This window comes from Cheilinus undulatus, linkage group 21 (genome assembly GCF_018320785.1).
Source record: "Cheilinus undulatus linkage group 21, ASM1832078v1, whole genome shotgun sequence".
NCBI classification, from domain to species: Eukaryota; Metazoa; Chordata; class Actinopteri; order Labriformes; family Labridae; genus Cheilinus; species Cheilinus undulatus.
Window position 1 is genome coordinate 6,053,026 of NC_054885.1, and position 26,202 is coordinate 6,079,227.

General features: G+C 40.2%; 2 protein-coding genes across 5 annotated transcripts in view; one reads left to right on the top strand and one right to left on the bottom strand.

Moving 5' to 3' along the window:
- Positions 1-528: 528 nt before the first annotated feature.
- Positions 529-7,746, top strand: LOC121503786 (retinoic acid-induced protein 3). 2 transcript variants are annotated; one of them, XM_041778343.1, is made up of 3 exons: positions 529-1,676; positions 6,859-6,914; positions 7,092-7,746. In XM_041778343.1, the coding sequence occupies exons 1-3, from the start codon at positions 539-541 to the stop codon at positions 7,179-7,181; spliced, it is 1,284 nt and encodes a 427-aa protein (XP_041634277.1). In that variant the 5' UTR covers positions 529-538; the 3' UTR covers positions 7,182-7,746. The 2 variants fall into 2 exon arrangements, with proteins under 2 accessions (XP_041634277.1, XP_041634278.1); XM_041778344.1 differs by having other exon boundaries at positions 529-1,661.
- A 7,517-nt stretch (positions 7,747-15,263) lies between these two features.
- The window catches only part of LOC121529430 (RNA binding protein fox-1 homolog 2-like), a 114,167-nt gene continuing 103,228 nt past the window's right edge, over positions 15,264-26,202 (bottom strand). For all 3 annotated transcript variants that reach the window (XR_005993579.1, XM_041817273.1, XM_041817272.1), the window contains 3 exons: positions 22,001-22,104; positions 21,029-21,104; positions 15,264-19,790 (listed from right to left, as the gene is read on the bottom strand). Coding sequence is in view for 2 of the 3 variants with exons in the window: in XM_041817273.1 (XP_041673207.1) it covers positions 19,746-19,790; positions 21,029-21,104; positions 22,001-22,104 (225 nt within the window). In the remaining variant the exon portion in view is untranslated. The remainder of the gene's footprint in view (positions 19,791-21,028; positions 21,105-22,000; positions 22,105-26,202) is intronic.

Consider the following 26,202-nt stretch of genomic DNA (forward strand, 5'->3'; position numbering starts at 1 on the left):
GAGGTCAAATTTACTAGTCATGTAATCTAACTATAATGCAGTCCTCTGGGTTAAAATCATGATTAACTTTAAAAATTCCATTAATCTTGACTTTAAAAACTGATCGTCTAGCATCTGTGACACTGAGTTATCCCTCTCGCCTTGAACGGCATGACGTTAGCGCCATATTTGTGAGTATTAATGGTAAATAATGACATCATCCTCAGTCCTAACCTCACCTTGTCTCCATTGTTCCTCCTCCTCTCAGCCTCGTCTGACACTCTCCTCAGCCGTGTTCTGGCATGTTTATGCACTCCCTCCTCTTCTCACACTAACCTGTCAAATCACTCTCTCCTATTTTCTCCTCAGTGTGACCTTTGTCTCATCCCGTCTTCTTTTTTTATGCTGCCTGTTTATCTTCTGCCTGTTATCTCTCTCAGGGAAACTTTATTCAAAGCTTTTAAACATGAGCTATTTCTGCTGACATGTGCTTTTTTGTTTCAGGAGAAACGACCTTGAATATCAAAGAGTCGTAAAGACAGGCTTGGATCCTCCGTCAATGAAAATGGCTCTTTTATCGGAGCAGCACCGATCTCTTCTCCCCGTCCTCGTCCTCCTCTGTGTTCCTCTTTCGTGTCTCTGCCAGTCAACCAACAGCAGCTCAGCTAACGCCACAGCCAACACGCTGACCACTGCTGCTCCGTCCTCAAATGCAACGACTCCAAAGCGTGTGCCGGGCTGCAGGACTGGTCTGAACCCCATCTACAGGTACCTGTGTGACCGCCGGGCAGCATGGGGAATCGTTCTGGAGACGCTGGCCTCTGCAGGGTTCCTGTTCAGCGTGGCTCTCCTCTTCGGCCTGCTGATCTGGTCCTTCTGGATCTGCATTTCATCGAGGCAACAGCGCAGCAGTATCGGAGGCACGGTGATGTGCATGTCCATGTTTTTGTTGGCCACTGCCGGGATCTTCGCACTCACTTTCTCCTTCATCGTCCGCCTCACCCCTCAGACTTGTCCCACCAGGCTCTTCCTCTTCGCCGTGCTCTTCTCGCTGGCTTTCTCCTGCCTGTTGGCTCGCTGTCTCGCTCTGCTGGGCTTCGCCGCAGCCCGTGGTTGGGGTGAGCCCGGCGTGGCCTTGGGGCTCTTCATAGTCCAGGTGATCATCTGTACTGAGTATCTGATCCTGGTGTTGGTGCGGGACAAGAAGCCGTGCCAGTACAGCCAGGAAGAGTTCGTCATGCTGCAGATCTACGTGCTGTGCCTCCTGGGGGTCAGCCTCATCCTCTCACTTCGCTTCCTGTGCCGCTCCTGCTTCACCTACAGCTACAGCTACTCAGGCCCCGCCCACCTGCAGTGGAGGTTGCAAGCTGCGCTCCTCTTCATCACATTGATGCTCTCCACCTGTATCTGGGTGGTCTGGATCACCATGCTCACCTGGGGGAACCCTGAAGTGAACCGTCGGCCTCAGTGGGATGATCCGGTGCTCTCTATTGCTCTGGTGGTGAACGGCTGGGTGTTACTGATGGGGCACGGGTTGTCCCAGATCGCCTTCCTCTGCAGGGGTGAAGCAAAGTCCAAAGATGCCCCTTTGAGCTTCGCTGGATGGACCAGCCCCAGCGCTGACATCCCGGAACTGAACAGCCCGAAGGAAGGGAAAGAGAACGGGAGCTTTGAGAACGATGGTGAGAACAGGAGAGGTGAGATGCTTTAACACAAGTCAGACTGAGTTAGGACCAATTTAGAGGGCTTGTGTTGAGCTTTTTAATGGGACAAAGGATAAGGGGTGCAAAAAAAGGCTTAAAAAACATCTAATCTGCAACCACAGTTTCAAAAAAGTTGGGGCGCTGTGTAAAATGTTAAGAAAAAAGAATGCAATGATTGTCATTATCTCATAAACCCATATTTCATTCACAGTAGAGCAGAACATGCTCAGTCTTCTTTGCAGGATGATGCTCCAAATGTTTTATATTAGTGAAAGGTCTGGACTGCGGATAGGGCAGCTCAGCACCTGGACTCTTATACTGTGAAGCCATGCTGTTGTGACAGCGGTGGGTTAGCATTGTCTTGCAGAAACAGTCAAGGCTTTTCCCTAAAGGAGATGTTGTTTGGACTGGAGCTGCCCTTGCTATAGGCACTAATGTAACCCCATACTATCAGGGATGCAGGCTTTAGAACTGAGCCAGGATAACAAGCTGGATGGTCCCTCTCCTCTTTAGTCCACAGGACATGACATCCATGGTTTCTGCACAACAGAACAGTTTAGGTCCATTTTTAATGAGCTTTGGCCCAGAGAAGACGGCAGTGTTTCTGGATTGTGTTCACATTTGGCTTCTTTTTTGCATGATCCAGCTTGAACTTACATGTGTGGATGACAGACAGTGATTTCTGCAAGTGTTCCGGGGCCCATGCACGGTTTTCCAGTACAGAACAATGCCTGTTTTCAATGCAGTCGCCCCTGAGGACCAGAAGATCACAAGCATCCAATATTAACCTTCATCCTTGTCCCTTGTAAAAAGAGATTTCTCCAGATTCTCCAAATCTTATAATGATATTATGGACTGTAAATGGTGGGATATACAAAGTCTTACCAATTTTACACAGAAATATTTTTCTGAAATTGTTCCACAATTTTGAGATGCTGGTTTTAATGAATGCAACAGTTTCAACACATGGTATGTTGTTTATGTTCTGTTGTGAATAAAATACAGGTTTATGAGATCTGACAATCATTATAGTCTTTATTTATTTTCCACCCAGTGTCCCAACTTTTTTGGAATTGGGGTTGTAGATTTATCATCTTATCTTCAACATAAGCAGCATACCTTTGGTCATTGTGCTTTTTACTTTGAAATTGTGTTAAAATGTGTTTTTTCACATTGCACTGTTACACAATAACACTCATCTGCACCATGAGTGAAGTTACCCACTCACTCAGTGATTTCCTGCCTGTGGGATGTGAATTCTGTCTGCTCTGACATTGTCAAAATTAGATGTTTAAATATATTTTTTAAAGCCATGATTAGAAACATAATACAATAGGGTCAACTTAAAAGATGAAAATATGAAGACAATGACCTATTTTAGTGCAAGAAAGTCAACATTTTTGGGAAAACAAACAAAACAAATTTTTAGATAATACACCGTGTTAGCCCGATTAAAGGAAAACTACTTAAGAAGGGTGTTCCACATTATTAAGCAGGCCGCAGGTTTCAAGCAATATGGGAAAGAAAAAGGATCTCTGCTGCTGTAAAGAATAAATAGTGCAATGCCTTGGACAAGAAATGAAAACATTAGATATTTCAGGAAAACTTAAGCATGATCATCGTACTGTGAAGAAATTTGTGGCTGATTCAGAGCACAGACAGGTTTCTGCAGATAGAGGAATAATGAGGAAGGTTTCTGGTGGACACATTCATCCCATAAAGAGAGCAGATGCTAAACATTACAAAGCAGCAAACAGGTATTTGAAGCTGCTGGTGCCTCTGGAGTCCCACCAACCTCAAGGTGTAGGATCCTCCAGAGGCTTGCAGTCGTGCATAAACCTTCTATTCAGCCACCCCTAACCAATGCTCACAAGCAGAAACAGTTGCAGTGGGTTCAGAAATACATGAAGACTCATTTTCAAACAGTCTTGTTGACTGATGAGTGCCGTGCAACTCTGGATGGTCCAGATAGAGGAGTAGTGGATGGTTGGTGGATGGCCACCATGTCCCAACAAGGCTGTGACGTCAGCAAGGAGGGGGCGGAGTCTTTTTAGGTTGGAATCGTGGGGAGAGAGCTGGTAGGCCCCTTTAGGGTCCCTGAAGGTGTGAAAATGACCTCGGCAAAGTATATAGAGTTTCTGACTGACCACTTTCTTCCGTGGTACAAAAAAGAAGAACTGTGCCTTCCATAGCAAAATGATCTTCATGCATGACAATGCACTATCTCATGCTGTGAAGAATACCTCTGTGTCATTGGCTGCTATGGGCATAAAAGAAGATAAACTCATGGTGTGGCCCCCATCCTCCCCTGACCTCAACCCTACAGAGAACCTTTGGAGCATCCTCAAACTAAAGATCTATGAGGGTGAGAGGCAGTTCACATCAAAACAGCAGCTCTGGGAGGATATTCTGACAACTTACAGAGAAACTCAAGCAGAAACTCTCCAAAAACTCACAAGTTCAATGGATGCAAGAATTGTGAAGGTGATATCAAAGAAGGGCTCCTATTTCAACATGGAACTTGGCCTGTTAAGATGTTTTTGATTGAAATAGCTTTGATTTGTAAATATGACCTCCTAATGCTGCAGATTCAACAAATGACCATTTTCAGTTCTTTGCAACCTAAAAAATGTTCTGAAACTCTGTTGTGCATAATAATGTGGAAGAGTGCATTTTGAGTTTTTCATTTTGGAAAAATAAGTTATCATTGGGAGGTTTGTTCAGTGAAATTAGAATTAAGCTCTAACGGTTGATGATTTGAAAATTGACTGTCATTTGCATCGAGTGTTCAGGGAAATCAAAGAAAAATATCATTTGCATAATAGTTTTGAACGCGGTGTAAAGTCTGATATTTACAAGATTTCCATCTCAGAAAGTCAGAGTTTAAAGAGTCAGAAATGTGCAAGAAAAAAACACCTCACAATTACAAGTTTAAAAAGTCTTAAAGTTTATCTGTAGAAACCCCAAAATGTGCAAAGTCTTTAAAACTGTAAATTTACAACTGTGAAAAGTAAGAAAATGTACAAGAAATCCACCTGAAAACAGTGGTTTGATTTTCAACTTCATAGTCTGGAATTGCTCTGTTTTGGTTCACTTAAATTTACAACTTTAGAAGTCAAAAGTTTCATTTTTTCACTCATAGTTAACATCTTTTTAAACTTGAGTATCATATGTTTTACTTGCAAACCAACAGCTCCTCTTTATTAGGGCTGGGCAATTAATCGCAAATTAGATTAAATCGCAATATGGCGCAAAATCGGATGAGTTGCAATATTTCTTATACTTAAAATGTGTCAAAATAGCAGTTTAATACATTTATTTTTTTTGCAGCAGAGATTTTATGCACATTATGCAAACATTCAAGTTTCAACGTTTTTTAAAATTGTTCACAAATATCCTCCTTTTTGTGGTTTATACATGTTTTGTTTTCGTCAAAATGAGTGACATAAAAATGATAATCCCTTCCAATAAAGCCATTGGTATCAAATTTGCAAAATGAGCAAAAATAACTAGTTCATTCTATCTAATATTGAAGAAACTTAGCATTAGTTTGCAGGTCGCACCCCCAGCCGCCATCAGTTTATAGCCAGCTTCACCTCCTCCACCCCAGCTGCCTCCTTTATAGCTTAAAGCTTGTTGCACCTTCATATTCAGATGGATTAATTGTTTCTGAAATAACTTCATTGCTTACAATACACATTGTCATTTATGTTTCCATCCATATGGGGGTTCAATCCACATGCTCCCAGGAAAGCCAAAGCATGCTGCTGGACTAACCCAGGGAGCCTCTTTAGACCAAGTAAAACTGTAAATCCATTTAGCAATAAAACAGTTTAATGTATGATGAGTGTTCCTGACTAAATGTAGGTTATAATATAGAATGATTTATTGCTTGAATTTGTTCAAAAATGTACAGAGCCCCAGACATGACATGGTCAAAAAATAATTAAATTGTGGCCACAATATACCTATAACACGCGCATAAAATAGTAATTCATGGCCACAAAATACTAATCCGTGGCCACGAAATAAGTACCATGTGCGCACGTAATACTAATTTGTGGCCACGAAGTAGGTATAATGTGCACACGAAATACTGGTTAATAATATTAATATCATTCCTGGACAGTTGGGTAAGCCAATCGAGCGCACCTTCTTATCCTGGTGTCCAACTCGTACCTCCACCGGTGAAGCAACCTGGCTCTCAACATTCTGTTTCAATGCCTCTCAGTAATAATGGTTCCTTGCAATGCCAGGCTTTTCAGAATGTCTTTCCCAGCCTGAAATAAAATTCAATCATACTATCCCTCTCCATCGTGTAGCTTTAGCCCCTTTACTTCATCTACCTTAGTCCTTAGAGAAGGTACGCTCGATTTGCTTACTCAGCTGTCCAGGAATGGTATTAATATTATTAATTAGTATTTCGTGTGCACATTATACCTACTTCATGGCCACAAATTAGTATTTCATGTGCATGTTATACTTATTTTGTGGACACAAATTGGTATTTTGTGGCCATGAATTAGTATTTTGTGTGCACATTATGGTTATATTATGGGCACAGTTAAGTTTTTTTTTTGGCCATGTCATGTCTGGGGCTCTTTAAAAATGCATAAGTTGAGGAACCTAATAATAATCGCATATTAAATAGCATCACAATACCTGGAAAAAAATCGCAACTAGATTATTTTTGCAAATCGTTCAGCCCTACCCTTCATTATTATTTTAGAGTGGCCCTAATTCACCGCCGTAATAATGGATGGTTTATACATAGATCTTTTGTCAAGAACAAGTGTATGTGGGCCTATTATGTTGGGATTTACAAATGAAAAAAAAATTCAATTGATGTTTAATATTTCCAAGTGGGTCACAGGGGCTTAGCTTTTCTTAGATAGGAGTGGGGGGCTCCCTAGGGTTGGGAACTACGGCTTTAAAAGTCAAAAATAATTTGACCAATTCAAGACATTTTTGATAACGTCACACACCACTGTGACATTATAAGAGCACTCTAACATAGTAAAACAGCTAAAACTGCTCCTACTTTATGCTAAAATAAGCCAAAATGAAGAAGGGGCTTCTTTCCAACCTAACATAAAGAGTCTGAGTCTGCTCAGCTCTGATGAGCAGAATATAATAGAGCTCTAATGACCTAACTGTATCACATGTCTCCTTTCAGGCCGCAGAGCCGAGCCTTCGCTGCGATCGCCCTACGAGTCCGGATTCTCCATGACGGTGAGTAATTCAGTGTTAGGATTAGCAATCTGATTCCACATGCTGTAATTAAGCTCTTTGACCTTTCACTGCTGCAGGCGATATTAGAGGAGTCACGCTGTAAGGCTAATGAAAGCATGTTTATTATCAGGAGTATTAATTACTGCTAAGTGATTAATGAGCCGTTCTATGTTTCAGGAGATCGACCCTGATAAAGACTACACCATCCCCCGCCCTCAGACCACCAACTACCAGGAGCCTTATGATGAATATTACGGACAGGATTAAAATATCACAGCACAGCTGGACTGATTTATAACAGAACTAAAGCTGAGGGGGGCCCAGCTCATGCACTAATCTGTTAAATATGCAGTTTTTAAGTGTAACATTTTCATGCAAATGTGTAAAAATGCCTTAATTGTTTTTAAAATGTCACTTGCTGTTGCTGGATTTCCAAATCTTCTGTCCTAAAAAGAGGAAAGAATAAAAAACCCTGACTATGACTCATCATCTCTGCAGCCCCATGGCTTCAGAGTGTCCGGCTTTCTCCAGGCGGGAAATCCACACAACAAAAGCAGAGTGGAAGTGTTTTTCTCCAGCGGTGTGTGTGCGTGTGTGTCTGTGACGGTGTATAATCATCCTGAGGTGAAAGAAGAGGCGTGAAGCTGCTGCTCTGAAGGTGCTGAGCAGCGCTGAGGACGAAGAAGAGGAGGAGACGAGATGAGGCACGACAGGAGGAGGGCAGGAGACCTGTCAGCACTTTGGAGACTCGTGTCATCCTTGGTTATCATCTTCATTTTCAGAGTTACAGTACACAAACTGAGCGAGCTCCTGCAGGAGAATAAGAGGAGAGAAAGGGGGGGTGTTTCTGTGTTTGCACCTTTGGGTTCATGTGAGTTTCTTCATGTCTGTCACAACTGATGTCAATAAAGGTTTTTGAATAAAAAGTATACATTTCCTTATCAATAAATCACAAAGTTGCTTAACCATATGGAGTCATAAGATTGCCAATAAAGTTGATGGAAATTTCAGCTAAAATTTATTGATTAACTGTGATTAAAATTAACATTTTTGTTAATGGATAAAGTCCAGTCCTGGATTACCTGTGAACATCTCTGTTTGTTAAAGAGCAACAAGAGAAGAATGGTGACAGATGGATGGCTGGATAAATCTGAGACATGACTTTGGATAGGTGACTTAACCTGGCAAAGCCAATTCAACATCCATCCATCCATCCATCCATCCATCCATCATCCCTCCATCCATCCATCCATCCCTCAATCCATCTATCCATCCATCCATCCAAGCTATTTCAATCTACTGTCCATCCATAAATCTATTAATTCCTCCCTCCATCCCTCTTTCATCCAACTATGCATCCTTCCCTCTGTTAATCATCCATCCATTTATTGATCCATCACTTCATACATTGATTGATTCATTCCTCAATCAATTTACTATTCCTTGATCCATCCATCCATCCATCCATCCATCTTTCCCTCCATCCATCCATCCATCCATCCACCCATCCATCCTTCCCTCCATCCATCTTTCCATCCATCCATCCATCCATCCATCCATCCATCCATTTATTTATCCATCCATCCATCTCTCCCTCCCTCCCTCCATCCATCCATCCATCCATCTCTCCCTCAATCCATCCATCCATCTCTCCCTCCCTCCCTCCCTCCATCCATCCATCTCTCCCTCAATCCATCCATCCATCCATCCATCCATCCATCCATCCATCCATCCATCCATCCATCCATCTCTCCCTCCATCCCTCCATCCCTCCATCCATCCATCCATCCATCCATCCATCTATCCATCACTCCCTCCCTCCCTCCCTCCATCCATCCATCCATCCATCCATCCATCCATCCATCGATCCATCTCTCCCTCCCTCCCTCCCTCCATCCATCCATCCATCCATCTAGGATGAGGGGGAGGATGCCATGCCTGGAAGACCTTCAAAGAGAGGCGCCAGGGAGGCATCCTGATCAGATGCTGAACCACCTAAACTGCCTCCGTTGGGTTTGAATGTTGATGTCTGAACTCCTCATCCTGTCTCTAAGGCTGAGCTGAGACACCCTCCAGAGAAAACTCAGTCTGGTTGTTTTGGGTCTGATTCTTTTGGTGTCTACCCTGAGTCCATGACCATCCACCAGTCAAGATGCTGAGATACTTGAACTCCTTCACCTGCGGCAGAGACTCACTCTCTGTCTGGGCAAGGCATCTTGGCTCCTGATTTTCATTGTAAAACATTTTCTAAGACATTATTTAAATAATGTTTTGTTTATTTTTATATTTTTACTTTTAAACTTTCATTAATACTTTAATCCATTAATTTTATTATCCTTTAATGGTACAGCTTAGGACTCCACAGTCTTTAAAATATCAGATCCAAACATCAGCACATAAAAAAGCTGCTTTTTTAATCAGCCTGATTCAGATTTTTGCCTCAGGGTTCCTGATAAACTTTGGGGGTGTAGTTCCCGCATTGAACCACAGGGGGGCAGTGTTTAGACATACAGCTGAGTCTCAGCTGACTCATGTCAATGAGAAGAGTTTTTGAGCTGTAGTTTAACTGTAGATCTGATCTGTAGCATGCACTTTTCACATAGTTTAATCTAAACAATAAGAAATATAGAAAGTTAATTAAATACAGTGAAAATAATCTAGATTTTCAGCCACATCCTGTCTGTCTGTCCCGCAGTGACTCTGCTTTTCAAAGGTCAGTCCCTCACTCAAACAGATACCATCTTCACACGCAGCCCCCCCTCTTATCAGACAGCCTTCAATCTATTCTTCCAATTAGCTCGACTTCAATTACTCAGAGAGAGCCAGCCATCAAATTGGCAATTGGCCTCTTGTGCATTAGAGCAATTAACAGGGATATGAGCTTTCCCGCCACATCCAACCCATTTACAGCCATTAAACTCCAGATGCAATTAAAGATTGTTCCACATTGTTCCCCACAGCAGCCATGAGAGAAGTCGGAGGTGACGGAGGAAGATTAGATCGATGCAGCAGAGACGCACAGTTTGACTCTTAACATTTTTTTCTGTCATCGGTGACACAGGAGGAGAAGCTTCTGTATGGAGATGGTTAAAAGGCTGCAAAAGTATGGCAGAGCATGAGGGCCATGTTTACGAAAAATACTACATAAAAGTAGAAAATGCTCAAGAGCATTGAGGTGCTCTTATCAGAGAAAGCTCCTGTTTTTAATGAGGAATATGGAGCATCTTGACAGGTTAAAGCCTACTTTAGTCTTTACTAGACTCTTTAACGTCAGCAGTGGAAACAATGTTCTCACTGTAGGAGGGCACGCTCTTCTAGAATCATCTTTGTTCCAAAGACAACCATCTTCTCCAATAATAGTCAGCATATTAATATTATATAATATAGCATTTAATTAATAAGCAGGAGTCAATTTAAGGGGACAAAGCAAACAACTGACGTTCAAGACGGACCATCTTTTTGAATATTTGGTAAAAAGCGATGAAAATCTTTGACAAATTTTAAATAAAGTGGGGTAATCTCCCAGATCAACTATTAACAGAGGGATTATAATGGAGCAGTCAATATGACTTTAAGCTTTAATCTGGCTAATCTACAACATTAATCTTCATACATTTACCATTTAACATAAAACCTGTTAGTTTAGTTTGTCCATGTATGACATTAAGTTCACAAATAATTCTAATCTCTGAATTTTATGCTTTTAATGCTGTAAATGAGCAAAACTGATCTTCTTAGTTTACTATTTATAACTCATACATTTTCAACAATAATCTTGTAAACTAACAGCTTTATATGCAAAGTTCTGATTTTAAAATTGTCAATTTTGACAATAATCTTCAGGATTTCTATGGAATTCATAAATGTATATTCCTTCATTAATTTGACACACAAAACTTAAAAAATAAATGACCTCAGTCTTGTTAATTTACAATTTTAATCTTGTACATTTTTGCTTTAAACTTGTAAGTTAACAACACTAATCTTCCAAATTTACAAATTAAAACAAATTAATTCTCAAAACATAATTTTAAATTTACAAATTACATTTTGTAAAAAATGTTATTTAAATCTTGTAACTTTATAACATTATTTTAGTACATTTATTATTTCAAAAATGTATATTTATGTTGGTAAAACTCATGACTTTACCTCGTTACCGAACGACATTAATCCCAAGAATCAACATATGTTGTGTCTATTTACATTTATCTCTTAAATAATAAACTTACATCTCCTAAAATGTATGACTTTAATTTTAATATTCAAAATACATTTTGTTTACTATGCAACTGTAATCTACTACATTTACAATTTTAATCTCACAGATGCACAACTTTAAACTAGGGCTGTCAAAATTGACAAGTTAATGTGGATTAATCCATCACCATGATTAATCTGATTAAAATTTTTTAATGCAATTAACCCATCTACAGCACAGAATGACTCAAAATCCCTGAAACGTTTTTGGCGACGCATTTCGGGCAGTTTGTCCAAGTAGGGTTACTGTCGAGCATGCCGCTGCAAATGCTCAAATGGGTCGTTGATCCGGTAGTGACCAACCAACTCGATATGGAAGACGCTAAACAGCACGTCCCCTCTCGATGGGAAATTTGAGTACAAAGACGGAACAAAAATTTTGCCCCGTTGAATTTGTAATTGAATAGCCCTGGCATATATATTCCCTTCTTTCTTGAGTCTGTTTGCTTATGCAAAATGAAACATGATTAATATAGATTAAAAATGAATGATATTTAATCATGATTAATCAAAATTAATCCACAGCAACCCTGTGATTAATCAGATTAAAAACTTTAATCGTTTGACAGCACATAACACTGCGTTGCAAATTATTATGCAAATACTATTTTTCACTGATTTTCCTAAATAGTCGATGCAAATCACAGTCAGTATAATTTTTACGTCACCAGTCAGTACAGTATTTGAAAAATGTGTCTTTCTTCCTCCACAACACTATTTTTGTAATATTTTGGCTTTAATCTGATGGAATAAGCACTTTAATTTGGTTTGTTTACCACATTCATTTAGTAAATTAAAAACTGTATTCATAATTCATAACATTAGTATTGGAAATTTAACCCCGAAATGCCTATTGTGTCATAGTTGATACGCACTTTTATGGGACCTCTATCTTATCAAAATGATCAATAAATTACTTAAAAATATTTTTAACACAGGCAAAAAAATTATAAAGAAGTCCTACAGTTGATTATTGGTTGAAAAAACATCAATGTATCAAATGTGATACAAAAAATATATATTTATGTAATTTTATGGCAATTCTTCTTTTTGGGGGGGATTTGGGTAGAAGGTTGAATAAACATTTGAGTCAGAAAAAATGAGAATTTTCTGGCTATCTGAGTTAACAGGCTTTAAGGGGTTAAAACTGTCATGTAATTGACTTTTTTTTTAACAATCTCATTCTTCTTCTCCAAAAAACATCTGTATTCTAGGATTTTGTCAAAACATTACACTAAAAAAACAGTAAATTTATCGGTGTTTCATCACCACATTAATTTTGTAAGTCTACAACTTCAATCTTGTAAATCTTTTACTTTAATCTTGCAACTTTATTTAGATTAATGAATCTTGTAATTTTACGAGTTTAAAATGTTCTCATTTGACTCTTTTCTCTTATTCCTGTGACTTTTCTTTTATTCTTGTAATAAAACAGCTTGAGCAGCTGATTGTTCCTCCCTGCTGTGTTTTTTTGTACTCTGATTGGTTAATGTAAGTCAGACCAAACCGAGGAAAAGAAAATTAAAGATTTAGACAGTTACAGAAGGTAAAAAGCTTTAAGAAATCACAGATCGGCGGTGACAAAGATCCACAGACGACGGTGTAAAAACCAAACAGTTTATTTATTATATACATTCAATAATAATGAAGAATAAACAGAAGGCAGACACAAGGATGGCAGAAGAAAACTTGGTGAAAAAACACGTCACTTACTGAAATAAAAACACTTGGATGATGAGCTTTGAAGAGCATGTGAGATTTAAAAAATCACATGCATGAACTCATTTAGTAAAATCCCTGTACAAAAAAAAAGAAGAAAGAAAAATAAACTCCCACTGGGTTGACGTGAGCACAGCGCGGGGAGTCGGGGTCGCAGCCGAGGAGAACTTGAACTTTGTTTCCAGCAGCGGCTCGGCGCCGATTCTGCAGAGATTTAGTCCAACGAGAGAGAGAGAGAGGACAGAAACGAGAGAATGCAACATGGAGGAGTCACACTCACTGATCTGGATCCGTTTCATAACGCAGGATCTACCTGACCGCATGAGGAGAAAGCTGCTAACTAAACATCGAACAGCATGTATCACTGCTGAACTTAAAGGGTAACTCCGTCATTTTTAAACCTGGACTCTGCTTTTAGATCTTCAAACTCCAACTTTATAAGACTGAAAATATTCGATTATACATCTTCTTTTGTCGATGATGACATGGTTCGTTAAGGAGAAAAGAGCTTTTTGTTACAGATAAAGAAGCTTTTTCAAACCTCTTTTCAAAGCCACCAAACTCCACTGACAAAACCCTCAATTTTCCCTCAAAGAGGACACAGGAGATGCTGATCATCCTCTTCTATCAGTCATATTTCTGCCTTTTTGTGTGACATAAATATTGCGTGGCAGCTGAACCATTTAAGACAGTACAGTCACACAGAAATGAAAAATACTCCCCATCTGAGGCAGAAGAAAACCTGTACCCTCTATTGTAAAAACAACTTTCTGTTGGCTTTGAGGAGAAGAATACAGGAAACGTTTTAAACAAAAGCTCTGTTCTTCAAGGAGAGTCTTTATAGAGTTAAAATTGGAGCCTGTCGGGAGGAGAAAGATAACTTTTATTGGATTTTTCAGGTGTATTTGTCCCAAAGGCTCACAGAGAAAGAGCTTTATGTTGCAGAGGAAGATGATTTTTCAAACCAGAAACAGCCTCTGTTCTAAGCCACCAAACTCCACTGACAAAACACGCAATTTTAGCCCAGAGAGAATGAAGGAATTACTCAACTCCATCTACCTTTGGTAGTGTTTTTAGTGTTATTTTTCAAAGCCTAATCACTGCGTCTCACTACGTCGAAAACTCATATTAAGATCATCTATTAGACTAACACTAATGCTATAATGGTAAATAGACATGACTTTTGTAGCACCACTATAGTCGTATCATATCTAAATATGCAAGCTTCCTGTTCAGAGTCAATTTGCACAAAAACCTTAGGAATTGAGGCATTGGATACCGTTACCTCTTAAGTGTTAGGCGATGTAGTTTTAGGGTAATGAAGAACAAAATTTGAACCTTGTTATGAGGGTAAATTAACTCTTGTTGATGTACTTTTAGGGGAGAAATCTGTCCAATGAAGCTGACAGAAGAAGCACCAAGTTATAGAGGAAGACGTTTTTTCAAACCATGCAAACTTTTCCTTAAAGCTCCCTAATCTCACTGACAAAATCTGTGGTTTTCTCCCATTAAGCAACAGGAAAGTCTGGTCTTACACTTCCTAAATTTATCTAAAATCCCTGCTTGAAAGAGTGACGTCCCACAGATATGAAAACAAATGTAGGAAGTAGTTCTTTTGCAAATAGTATTTAGTAGATTTGTGGACAAATTTAACAGCATTTTCTCATTTGAATGGGCTTGTTTCCAAAGGTTAATATATGTAGATTTTTTGCAATATGCATAAAAAATTCAAGCTTGTTCAATGGGGTAAAAAAACTATATTTATGGGTTGTACTTTTCCAGTAAATCTTCCCTAAAGGTGTACATAAACCACCTTGTTCCAGAGGTTTAACAAACCAAGAACAAGCTCTCCTCAAAGGCACCAGATCTCATTAACAAAATGTGCAATTTTTGCCTCAAGGAGCAACGGGAGTTGCTAGTCTTCCTCCTCATCCCTTCACTGAACAGTCTAAAGTTCCACTGAAATGTAAAGTTGGGATTCAGGGCTGTGGATACGGGTAGACATATTTGACTTTGGTGGATTTGAGAGGAGTGGTTTAACTGTTGTTTCTTATGTCCGTGTTCCTAAAGTTGAATTTATAGTTGAATTTTAACCCATTTAAGTTCTTTAAAAATCCAATTTCACCACCTTTTCACCATTATTAACCATTTATTAACCATTTTTTAACCCATTTAAATATGTTTTTAACAAAAGTTTTTCATCTAAAGAAGGCTAAATGAATTAAAAAAAGGTATCTGTTTTATAAGAGTGGCTATTATTCAGGTCAAATATAAAATATGGTTTTCACAGCTTAACTTCACAATCGACCATGGTTTTGTTGACCTCCATGGACCCCTAGTTTGGCTGGGTCCCAGAAACCTCCCCCTTTACGGACAACCTTGTCTGCACATGGCTTCTCTTGAATGTTCCTGGCTGTTCAACCGCCTTCAGGTACAGTGGGGGTCCCCGGTCTCTGACACCTTTATTTTGGGGGTTGCTGGCTGAAAAGGTTGAGATCCCCTTTGCTAGTCAACCACTACCTTCCTCTGTTAAAAATAGCTCAGTCCTACTGAAATGGAAACAAACTTTAAGACAGCAGATACCAGTAAAAATACATCTTTGTTCATGGAGTCAGGCAGCTTTGAGGAGAGTGATTTAGCTGTTTCTGTCTTCAAACAGTCTGTTCTTACTGAGTTTTTTTTTTTTTATATTTCTTTCAATACAAACGGTCTAATTAAGCCTGTCAGTGAGCTTCTATTGGGCGACTTTTTGCAAACTTTACAGCCGGTTTCATGGCTGCAGGATGAAGAAACCTACAGGTGAAACTCCTAACTATTAAAATAATGCTTATAAAGCCAAGATCTCTAAATAGTGAATTCCTCTGTAAGCAGATAAATCATCGCATTGGCAACCTTCACTCTCTTGTTTTATTTTCATAATAAAATCGAACCACAGGAGTCCAGGCATATCAAATTAAACTTTACACATCTGATATGAGCGGTGATTACCACGACGAGCTCAGAGGCACAGAGCAGAGATAACCGAGATTACTGAAGCGGACTGAATTGACTCCCATTAAGCCACCGAGCTGCTCGCCTCTCCCCGCCCCGTACCCAAACTTTAGTGAGACTCCTGTCGCCTCACATCACACAACATCCCACATCTTCCTCATCCTCCTGCTCTGTAAACACCCACCCCCCCTCCTCCTCCTCGTCCAGCACTAGGATTTGAATTCATGCACAAATGAAAAGATTTTCTGACCGACTACCTTCCTCCTGCACAAAGCATGCATAGCAACACTTCTGATAATACTTGTAAGGAATAAAAAGACAAAAAAAGGAGGTAATGCGCGTCAAAAATACTCATTGGACCTACTGCACACAGTTTTCACAATCATACAAAAACAACATGATCCCTCCTGGCCCTGAGCGCACCGTTCCCCCTGAAACTCTTCTTTTTTAAAAAAGACAGCAGGGGACGTTGTTATCCTGTCAGCGAGTGATTAATGGCTCAGCTCCTCACCTTCACCGCCACAAATTCCCTCCACTCACCGCCCACACATTGTTTCATTGTTCTAAAAGGTGGCCTCAGCTGTGCGGACGTGTCCCCTCTGTTCATCTCGCCTGTAATTCGGCCCTACTTACAAACGCCATTCATTCTTTATTTCTGCACGTCCCTCATGACTCCATCTGCTCTGATTTCCCTTGTCTGCAGCAAAACACCTCTGCAGCCAAAAAATATACGAGTGCACGCACAAAATTCAATGGGCCATATCCCCACGGCGGCCATGTTGCTTAGACATCACGCCCATATTCTTATCGTACTGTACTGCTTTATTCCAGGCTGACACATCCAGATTCTGACAGCTGTTTTTATTTTATCCTTTCCTAGAATTGAAAATCGACTAGGAAGAATCTCTGTAAGCAGTGACTCCACTGTTGATAAGTATAACTGGAGGTGAATTAGCCAAAAACAAAGAGGCTAGTGGTGCCTTTTTAACCGGTTTTCTCACTCAGATTGTCAGATACATGCTTTTAAAGGACACAATGATACACTACACTACTACGCTTTTGCAAGATGACAGGATACAAGAGAGTCCTGCGTGTGTTGTTCATGGATGAGTCGGTCCTAAGAGCCGGCTCCTTTTGTGAACAACTGGACTGGAAATTAAAAAAAAAAAAATTTCAATCGTAACCAAATGTTTTCAATGAAAAATGGGGCAGTTATAAATTGACATGGAACAAAAAATCTGACACAACAAAGAGAGGGCTGTCCTCAAAATAAGAGCACATATTAGACTATTGGCCACATCATTTCTTCCAGGTACACTTAAAATGACTTTGTGACCCACCAGCTGAGAACCACTTATCCAATCAGGGTGTCACGGGGAAGCTAGAGGTGACTGAAGCTTCTATAGGGCAAAACTCAGGGTACACCCTGGACTGGTCAGTGGTCAATCACAGGGCTGAGACAGAAAATTAGGTACACTCACAACTACAGGCAATTTAGAGCCACCAATAAAGCATGATTCAGGTCTGTGGGAGGAAACCGGGGCACTATGAGCTATTATGGTTGCAAAACTATTGCAAATGCATGCACAGATCTGTACACAAATCTGCAGTAATGCATTACATTTGCAAATGCATGTACAGATCTGCAAGTGTGTGTACAAATCTTTACATGTGTGCAGAATGTGCAAATATGTAAAGAAATCTAATTAAGTCTACGAGGCAGGCAGCCTTGCCTGTGAGCATGCACTGAGGGCAACAAAACCCAGTGGTTTGACACTTAAAAGACCTGAGTACACATTTTCAGATCATGCGTGGCCGAAGTGTTTGACAGCCAGATGAGAGGCAAATTTAGTTGTGATTGATGTCCTGCATAAAGCAAAATGAGCAAGTTTCCTCCTAATAATCAAATGTATATGATATCTAACCTAATCTCATGATTTAATAATGACATTTTGTTTGATTTCTTTCTGGATTTTTAGTTTCTGCTTTCTGTGATCATGATTTAATAAGAGAAGCTATAAAATAAAAGCAGTAGTCAGAATCTGGATGTTTATAAGACAAATGACCCAGAATATAACAGTAAGATAGCGACGAGCTTCATAACGCCACAGAAACTCAGCTGCAGTGGGAATACTGTCTATTGAACAGGGCTGTTTGGTTTGCCGCTCAGAATTCCCAAAATCGCTGCAACCTTTTAAGTCGACGCTGCTTTAGTGCCATTTCCCAGAGTGCTGTTCAACACTGTACTGACTAATACAGCTGCAACCCGCCGCTTATAAAAAATACAACAAAGCAAAGGCAAAAAACACAAAAATAATAAGAAATACATCAGGACCAAAAATGTGCTTCTTCAGAAAATCTTTGGAACCAAAAAAAGGCAAAAATAACGACATAGTGAGAGTAAATGGAGACGTGATACATACAGGACAGACTTGGTCTATAATCGATCGAGTTTATGAAGCCTTCACACAAAAACTTTAAAAGCCTGAACGATCCCAGAGCGCATGATGAAGGTTTAAAATGACACCTACTGACAGGATCCCTGTCGCTTTAAAAATGATGAATATAAATAGAAAAAATGATAAATTCTCATCACTTCAGAGACTCCCGGTTCATGATAGCAGTCTCTTAATCCGATGGATCTGCTGTTCTGATCGCACACAGCGGCTGCAGGCGGAGGGATCTCCATCCAGGAGGAGATTCCCATTTGGCGAGCTGATTGGTTCCCCATGTGGGCCATCAAGCTGCAGATTGGAGCAGCTAAATTATTTGCATTTTTATTTTTTTTGTGTCCGTCTGAGCCAGTTCCTTCACTGCTGCTGGAATGTGTGACGGTTCAGGAGAGAGAGAAATGTGCCTGGTCCTTTTTTTAAGAAGAAGAAACAACGAGCAGATCGAGGATAAAGGGGGAGTACACAGTTTGTCACAGGGTCGGATCAGAGCTGGATTAACAGGTCTGACCTCCTGTTTTAGTGTCAAAGTTCGAGTCATGACTGGAAAATGTGTGGACCAGCAATAAGGACAAACTAATGGCTTCATCTTTGAAAGAAATGGACAGTTCAAGCGTCTGTAGTGATGTTTTCTCATAGCAACTTCTTCTGAATGGCAGCAAAATAAAGAAAAAGGCAGAAAAACTGAGGTAATGCAGAAAAAGTCACTTTGTTTTTTCCTTGTCTCCTTTTTTGAACTCGGTTGTTTGGGGAGAAGTTAAAAAACGACAAAAAAAGAATCATATTCCCATGCTGTGTTCTGAGTTTTCTGTGTGTTTCCTCCAGCTAAACATCCAACTTTTAAAAAATAATTCCCATGTCTTCTTCGACTCCAAGGAGTCTGATTCATTTGTGCACTTTTACCGGGGGATTCTGCAGCCTTAAATCAATGTAGTGTTTAAAAATATAAGTACCGTTTGAAGTAAAGGAGGCTGAAAATGAAGGAAAACTCAGAGAGAGTTTTTTTAGTCGGTGTAAGTTCAAGTCTGATTGTGTTCTACGGGAGACTTTAGGATCAAAAAACAGAAGTTTAGAGTGAATAAGCAGCTTCTTCGCCTCCAGGTCCCATAGTGTTTCTAAAAAACGTCCCAATATTTGTGCCCCAAAGTTTTTCAGCCACAGCTTTTGAGACGCATGTGGCAGTTTTGATTCCACGTCACAGAAGAGAAGAGCACAGAAACAGAAACAGATGATGTGGCCGATGACATCCCGTCACAAAAACAGAGAGGATAAAAATGTAAAAAAAAAAAAAAAAACACGAGCTGTGGTTGAAGTCCGTCTGAAGGAAAATGAAGGAGAGCCGCTGCCAAACAAAGAGCGTGAAAGGAGTTGGTTTGGAGCAATGTGAGATTCCTCGCTGGGGTTTGTGGTTTTAGTAGGGAGCGAACCGGCTGTATCCCGCCCGGTATAAACTCGCCTGAAAGACACAGAGGACAAAGAAGAATCAACACTCTAGCTCAGGTTTTTGACAATTCAATTCAGAATCATTAACATCAAACCCTAGTTTTCAATAAGTGGTCCAGTCATTAACAATGTGTTTACAGTTTCTCTTTGCAGGAAATCATCATTTAGGATTTTCAAAAATACATCAAACTTCTTTAGGTTTCTTTATGAATCCTCCATGTTTGTCATGCAATCTTTCCATTCATGCACTTGTAGATTTTTTTGTAGTAGTACTCTAAAGCCTTCAAGCTCTGCATATGCATATGCAAATGTTGCAGAAATCTGATAAAACTGCCATTACACCAAAGCTGCATCTGAGATAAATGCTCCACCAGCAGCTACTGCATATCCCAGCTAACAGTACAGCGTAACCCCGCCAATAATTTTCGAAACTCATGCCGAAGCCAGCCAGGAGAAGAGTGAAAATATCCTTTCTGTCATGAAAACTTTTCAGTGATGTTTTTGCTCTTTATTCGATAAAGAAATGTGTCCCAGTTCTGATGAAACCATTGCCATACTTGAGCTACATCCGAGCTAACTGCTACACTGGCGGCAGCCATTGCTATAGGCTTCCAGTACAGCTAAGCCCCGCCCATAGCTCCCGCCTCCTCCTCCTCCTCAAACAACACTGATTGGTTTTTAGAACTGGCTTTCAGACTGGAGCTTTAAAAGATGGATCTGCCTGATGATAGACATGGAATCTGGATGATCCACCTGCTTTGCAAGTTTAAAGGATTTCAAGTGTTTTTCACTTATCAATAAATTTTGTTTTATCTTTATTTCAATTAATTTGATTGAAACCTAAAATAAATAGAACTCAGCAGTGAAAGGATTTTATCAGGCTATATGCATGATTAGATTCTCTTATAAAAACAGATTGTTCTTTTTAAAAAAAAAAAAAAGGCATGATGGATGATTGCAATAACACTTTGGTTTACTACCAACAGAAATACAATTTTTACCTGTGGGTTAATCCAGTTCAAGTTAATCCTAGCCTTATTTTAATAAAGTACTTGAAGGAAAAAAGTCAACTAGTTATTGTATGACCAATGGCTCCAATTCAAAAGAACAGATAAAGTTTTTGTTTATTTTACCAGATTATTTGCTCATTCTATTATTTCTGTTTCACAAAATGCTGCAATAAAGAACATTTAAATTTCTGAAGAAGGTTGGAAATACTAAATTTGCTGTTTTTGTGTCCATGTTTCTCACCATGGCTCCGACTCCGTAAGCAGCAGCAGCTGGAGTTAAAGCGTGGTAGGGGTCTGTAGTGTACACACGGCCGTAACTGGATAAACAAACACAATAAACAACAAATATTCAAGGTTAGAAAGGAGCACGTTCATAAAAAGGGTTAAAAGCACTAAGGATGCATGGTCTGTGATTGGTCCACTGAGTAGCACTGGGTAAATGCCACTTTCTGTGATGTCCTTGTATATTTTGTATACTCTGGAGTCAGATTAATGGCTGAAGGTGGGGAAACAACTAGTCAAATCCACTCTCTGGCACCATAAATGATCAGATTTGCATTTCCTCAACCATATCTCTCTGAGTGGCTGATTCAGCTGCAGTAAAATCAACTGCTGCTCAGATTTATCAACTTCAACACTAACATAAGATGCTCGCTTTCACTTGCCATGGTTTCCTGAACACAAACAAGCAGGAAATGTAGTGGCAGGACCAGGAACTGTATGCGCCTCAACTGAATAGCTATAACTAGAACTTGAACTCATCATTACACCTCTGGGTGTGTTAGATGATTAAAACAGTCCAACTTCAAACAGGTGATGTAAAAAAATCTTAAATTTGCAGCTCCTGAAGAAACATTTAAAGATGAAACTGTTCCCAATTCCCCATCAGACTCTAAGGTAAAATCATTTAATCTATGAGGAGAGTTTGATCACTTGATCAGATTTTTAATTGGTCCATGAGAGCATGGTTCACTTCAGGTAACTCCCACACTACTTAAATAGAAGAGAGTATTTTCACAGTGAAAGGCTGGCAGTGTTTCAGTTTTATCTCGTCTTCCTTCCATCATTAGCTCTGCTTCACCGCACACAAACGTCCTCTGTGTCTGCTAACAGTGAAAACAGAATAAAACACGACCTTGGTTTCCTCCTTACAGTCTCTATCTAAACATCTCTGTCAGCAGTGACGTGTGTGCCTGTCCCAGGTTGACCTCACCTGTCGCTGTAGGCGGCAGCAGCGGCAGTTGCTCCGGTTACAGCCGCGGGCTGGGCGTAGCGATAGGCAGCAGCGGCGGCGGCAGCAGCAGCGGGGTAGCCTCCCTGAAGAGAGACGCACACACAGACACGCAAACATCAGAGCTAAACTCACACGCCCCCAAGGGGAAAACTCATCAGCTGAGGAGTGAGATTTAAATGGAGAGTAGACATGGAATATACTGACGAGAAACACTTCAGACTTAAGAGTTTGTGGTTGATTTTCAATCCATTCTGTAACACAATCATAACTGGTTATTTTAGTGTATGGTATAGTTAAAGTGTTGTATTAAAACTATATAAGAAAAAAAAAACAGAAAGTCCCTGCAAAGCAAAATCAGAATATTCCTTTTTAAAAACTTTAATGCAGTGTTACTCAACCAAAAGCCAAACTGCTGAAAAATACTTTGCAAGAGCCACAATCTAAGTGGTGAAAAGTGGGTGAACATGGCAATAAAAATAAGTAGAAGCTGGCAAAATAGGTGAAAAAGCTGCAAAAAAGTGGCCAAAACTGGGTGAATAAGGGTAAAATAGGCAGAAAATGGCAAAAACTAGTTGAAAAGTGATTAAAAATGTGGAGAAAAAGTAGCAGAAACGGGTGAGTCGTGACAAAAAAATGACCTACAGGTGGCAAAAAAAATGAGCGAAAAGTGACTAAAATTCGTAAAAAGCAGCAAAAAGATGGGGGGAAAATTGGAAATACTGACTTCAATGGCAAGAGTTACCTTAAATGGGCAAAAAGTGGCAAAAAAAAGGGGAAAATGCACTTTGCGAAAAGCAGGATAAAAGAAACAAAAAAAATTGCAAATAAGGGCAATGGAACTATACAGACAAAAATAAAGGTTGACAATTAAGTTTGCCAATTAAAGCCTGCTGTATAAGTGCAGGACACAAATTGCGATAGATAATTCTGAGGTCAAAGTTTCCCTTTTTTATGGTTTTGTGGGGGAATAACATTTCAAATTTAGACAAAAAAGAGCCACGCGTTGAGTATCACTGCTTTAATGTGTTTGAATAAAGTTGATTTGGACATGTGAAAAGACTGAGAACTACGTCTGAATTATGGATTTAGACTGCTTTAAACCGCTTTTGGGGCTAAACTGGGGGCTCAGGGATGTATTTGCGCTCCTAATACCTAATCTTGCCTCCTAGTTCTCCAATACAATTGCACCGAATGCTTTGGTAGCGTCATATGGTCTGTTGTTTAGCTTGCTAGCTGTGCCTTCATTCAAGCAAAATGTCAGTGTTTTTGTCAGTTTTCACCCTACCAGCCTTGTTGGCGTGCAGGCAAACAAGCTGGAAAGTGTGCTCGAAAAAAGATCATGTGAGAACTGCATCAGTCTCTTTCAAACACTTTATATCTCTATTTGTTTGCTACTGTAGCCCCCAACATGGCCGCTGCACCCCATAATGCAATGCGACGTGACGTAGTTTGAACGTCGCAAATACAGTGCATGTTAACAGCGTATTAATCAGTCCATTCTGGAGAAAAAAATGCTGTTTTCTGGGGTAACTTTCGGTTTCAGGCATTTTGGGAGTGCAATCTTCCTGCTTGGGTTTTACCTCTTAACACTACATAGCAGCTGGCTTAACAGACAACATGACAGGTATAGAAATTTTCAGCTAAAATATCTCAATCGCCCCCTTGTGGCTGGCTGCAGTACAGGGATTGATCTCACTGCTAAGCCTGAAAATTATGTACATTAAAAAAAACCATAAAAATATTTATACAAAAGTATGTTAATTAGACCTTTTCAAAAATGATGACCCTTGCTTTACAGGGACTTTAATTCCATTAAAACACCTTTTCTTATTTGTTTTAAAAGTTCTCTGCATTTCATGCATGTTTATCAAATACACACATCCATAACTTAACACAGTGTTTGTCAGTATATTGCATGTCTGTTTGGGCAAAGAAACAGGTGTTTCAGGGTACAACATGATACAGAAATGGTTTAAAGATGACACAGACAGACAATTAGAGTGTTGAAGGGAGAGTTAAGATAGTTTATCACAAAAAAGAGAGAAGGAGAGGAGAAAACAGTAAATAACAGTGACTTTCACACATAAAGAAACCTGACTGCATAGATTAGAGAGGAGAAACACCAACAGTTTAACACTAAAGGTATGCATTTTTAAATATTTATTTGTGTTCTTTTGTTTGGATTAAGGAGACAGAAAAAGAAGATAGGAAATAAAGTCACACAAAAAGAAACGCTCGCCCACGCAGGCCTGACCGTCTGAAATTGTCTCCTCACACCGACATCGCATGCACCGTCAAAATTAAACCTCCAAAAATAAAAGTTACACAACACGCCACCACTGCGTCCACCTGAGCATCAAGGTTATGCTGTTAGAGAGGGAGGGAGCAAGGGCTTGTGGGTAAGCAGAGGGCAGTTTGTTTACATGCAGCAGCTGATCAGATCATGCTTCGTAATCATCCTGAGAGGAAACATGGTGGGTAATGTAGACAGTGATCATGTTCTCTGCTTAAAAAGCATCTAAAATCCCAGACCAAGAGAGACGGGACCTTTGCAGGAGAATGGTAGCAGACAAATTTAAGGGAATAGTTCAGAAAATCTGCATTTTAAAGCCAAGTTTGGTGCACTTTTGCTTTTTTATGCTTGTGGAAAGATGATTCATCGATGCAATCTCCAAAACTAGTGAGAACAGATTCTCCTGGATTAAACTAAGAGAGATGGCCCATTCACACCTGGTATTAACAAGCATTAATGGTGACTGAAGCTCTTGGTGCAGCTGTTCACACCTGGTGTAAAAATGTGTCTCTATTAGCAGCTGGGATGATCATTTATGATCTAGCCTTCTTTCCACCTCCTCTGTGCAAATACATACCATGCCTCAATCCCTTTCTTTCGGTTTTAAAACCCTCAGCTGGTCAACCAGGAGATTCCACACCGAAGAGAAGATAAATATTAAATCAGGGAAAATTAGTTCTTAAATTGGGGCCTTGCTGGTTTGATTATCTGTCTGTAGAAGATGAGAATAGTCTGTACTGTCTCATTAAAGTCTGCTCTGAAATAATCAGAGTCCAGAAGAGAGATTTGCATACTCTGTAGGATAGGCTGGTGGTCCAAAAACTAAATTTCCCAAGTGACCACATCCTGTTGTCTGAATTTACACCAGTGCCCTCAAGCTGCTGCTTAATATCGTTCTTCTATCAGGCTCTTAATCCTTTATTGTAGCCACTTGGAATTAAGAACTTGTTTTTTGTATATACTGTTTGCAGTTGATGTTACATCACAGCAAAGAACTCTAGAAAGTGGGCAGGAAGTGACCTCTGCTCCATCACCATTAAAAGGCCAACACTGAGCTGTTCATAGCTTCATTAATCATTCAAATGGGGAATATGTAATCTACTTATAATATGGGAATATGGGGTACCGGGGCTGCTGCAGCAAGCCATCGGGTCCCTGTTTAACCAAAGTGAGAGTTGTGTCCACATACTCAGCACAAAGTCAGACATGTTCCCCGTACGTGTTGGCCTCCATCTCCGATTATGTTTGTGATTTTAATGAACAGGATCTCGAGGCACAGCCAGAACTGGGTTTCTGGGACCTCAGAATTCCGTCTCTTCTGCTTTTTGCAGGTGATGTGATTCAGATGATGAGACGTCAGGCACTGGGATGGTCTGCTGAGTGCAAAGCGGTCGGGATGAGAATTAGCACCTCCATGCCAGAGGCAGTGGTTCTCTGCTAGAAAACGGTGCGTTGCCCCAAGTGATGAAGTGAGGGAAGAATGGGCTGTGATTGTTGCAGCATCTGTGGTATTGCAGATGTTGTACCACAGTATGGTAGTGAAGAGGGAGCTGAGCCAGAAGGCAAAACTCTCAATTTACCAGTCGATCTTTGTACCAACCCTCACCTATGGTCATGAACTCTGGGTAATGACTAAAAGAACAAGACTGCAGGTTCAAGCGGTCGAAATGAGATTCTTTAGGAGGGTGGCTTGGCCCAGCCTTAGAGACAGAGTGAGAAGCTCAGACATCCAAAAGGATCTCGATGTAGAGCTGCTGCTCCTTCACATCAAGAGGAGCCAACTGAGGTAGTTTGAGCATCTGATCAGGATGCCTCTTTGTCGCCTCCCTGTGGAGGTCTTCCGGGCACGCCCAACTGGAAGGCAACCCCGGGGTAGGCCCAGAACTCG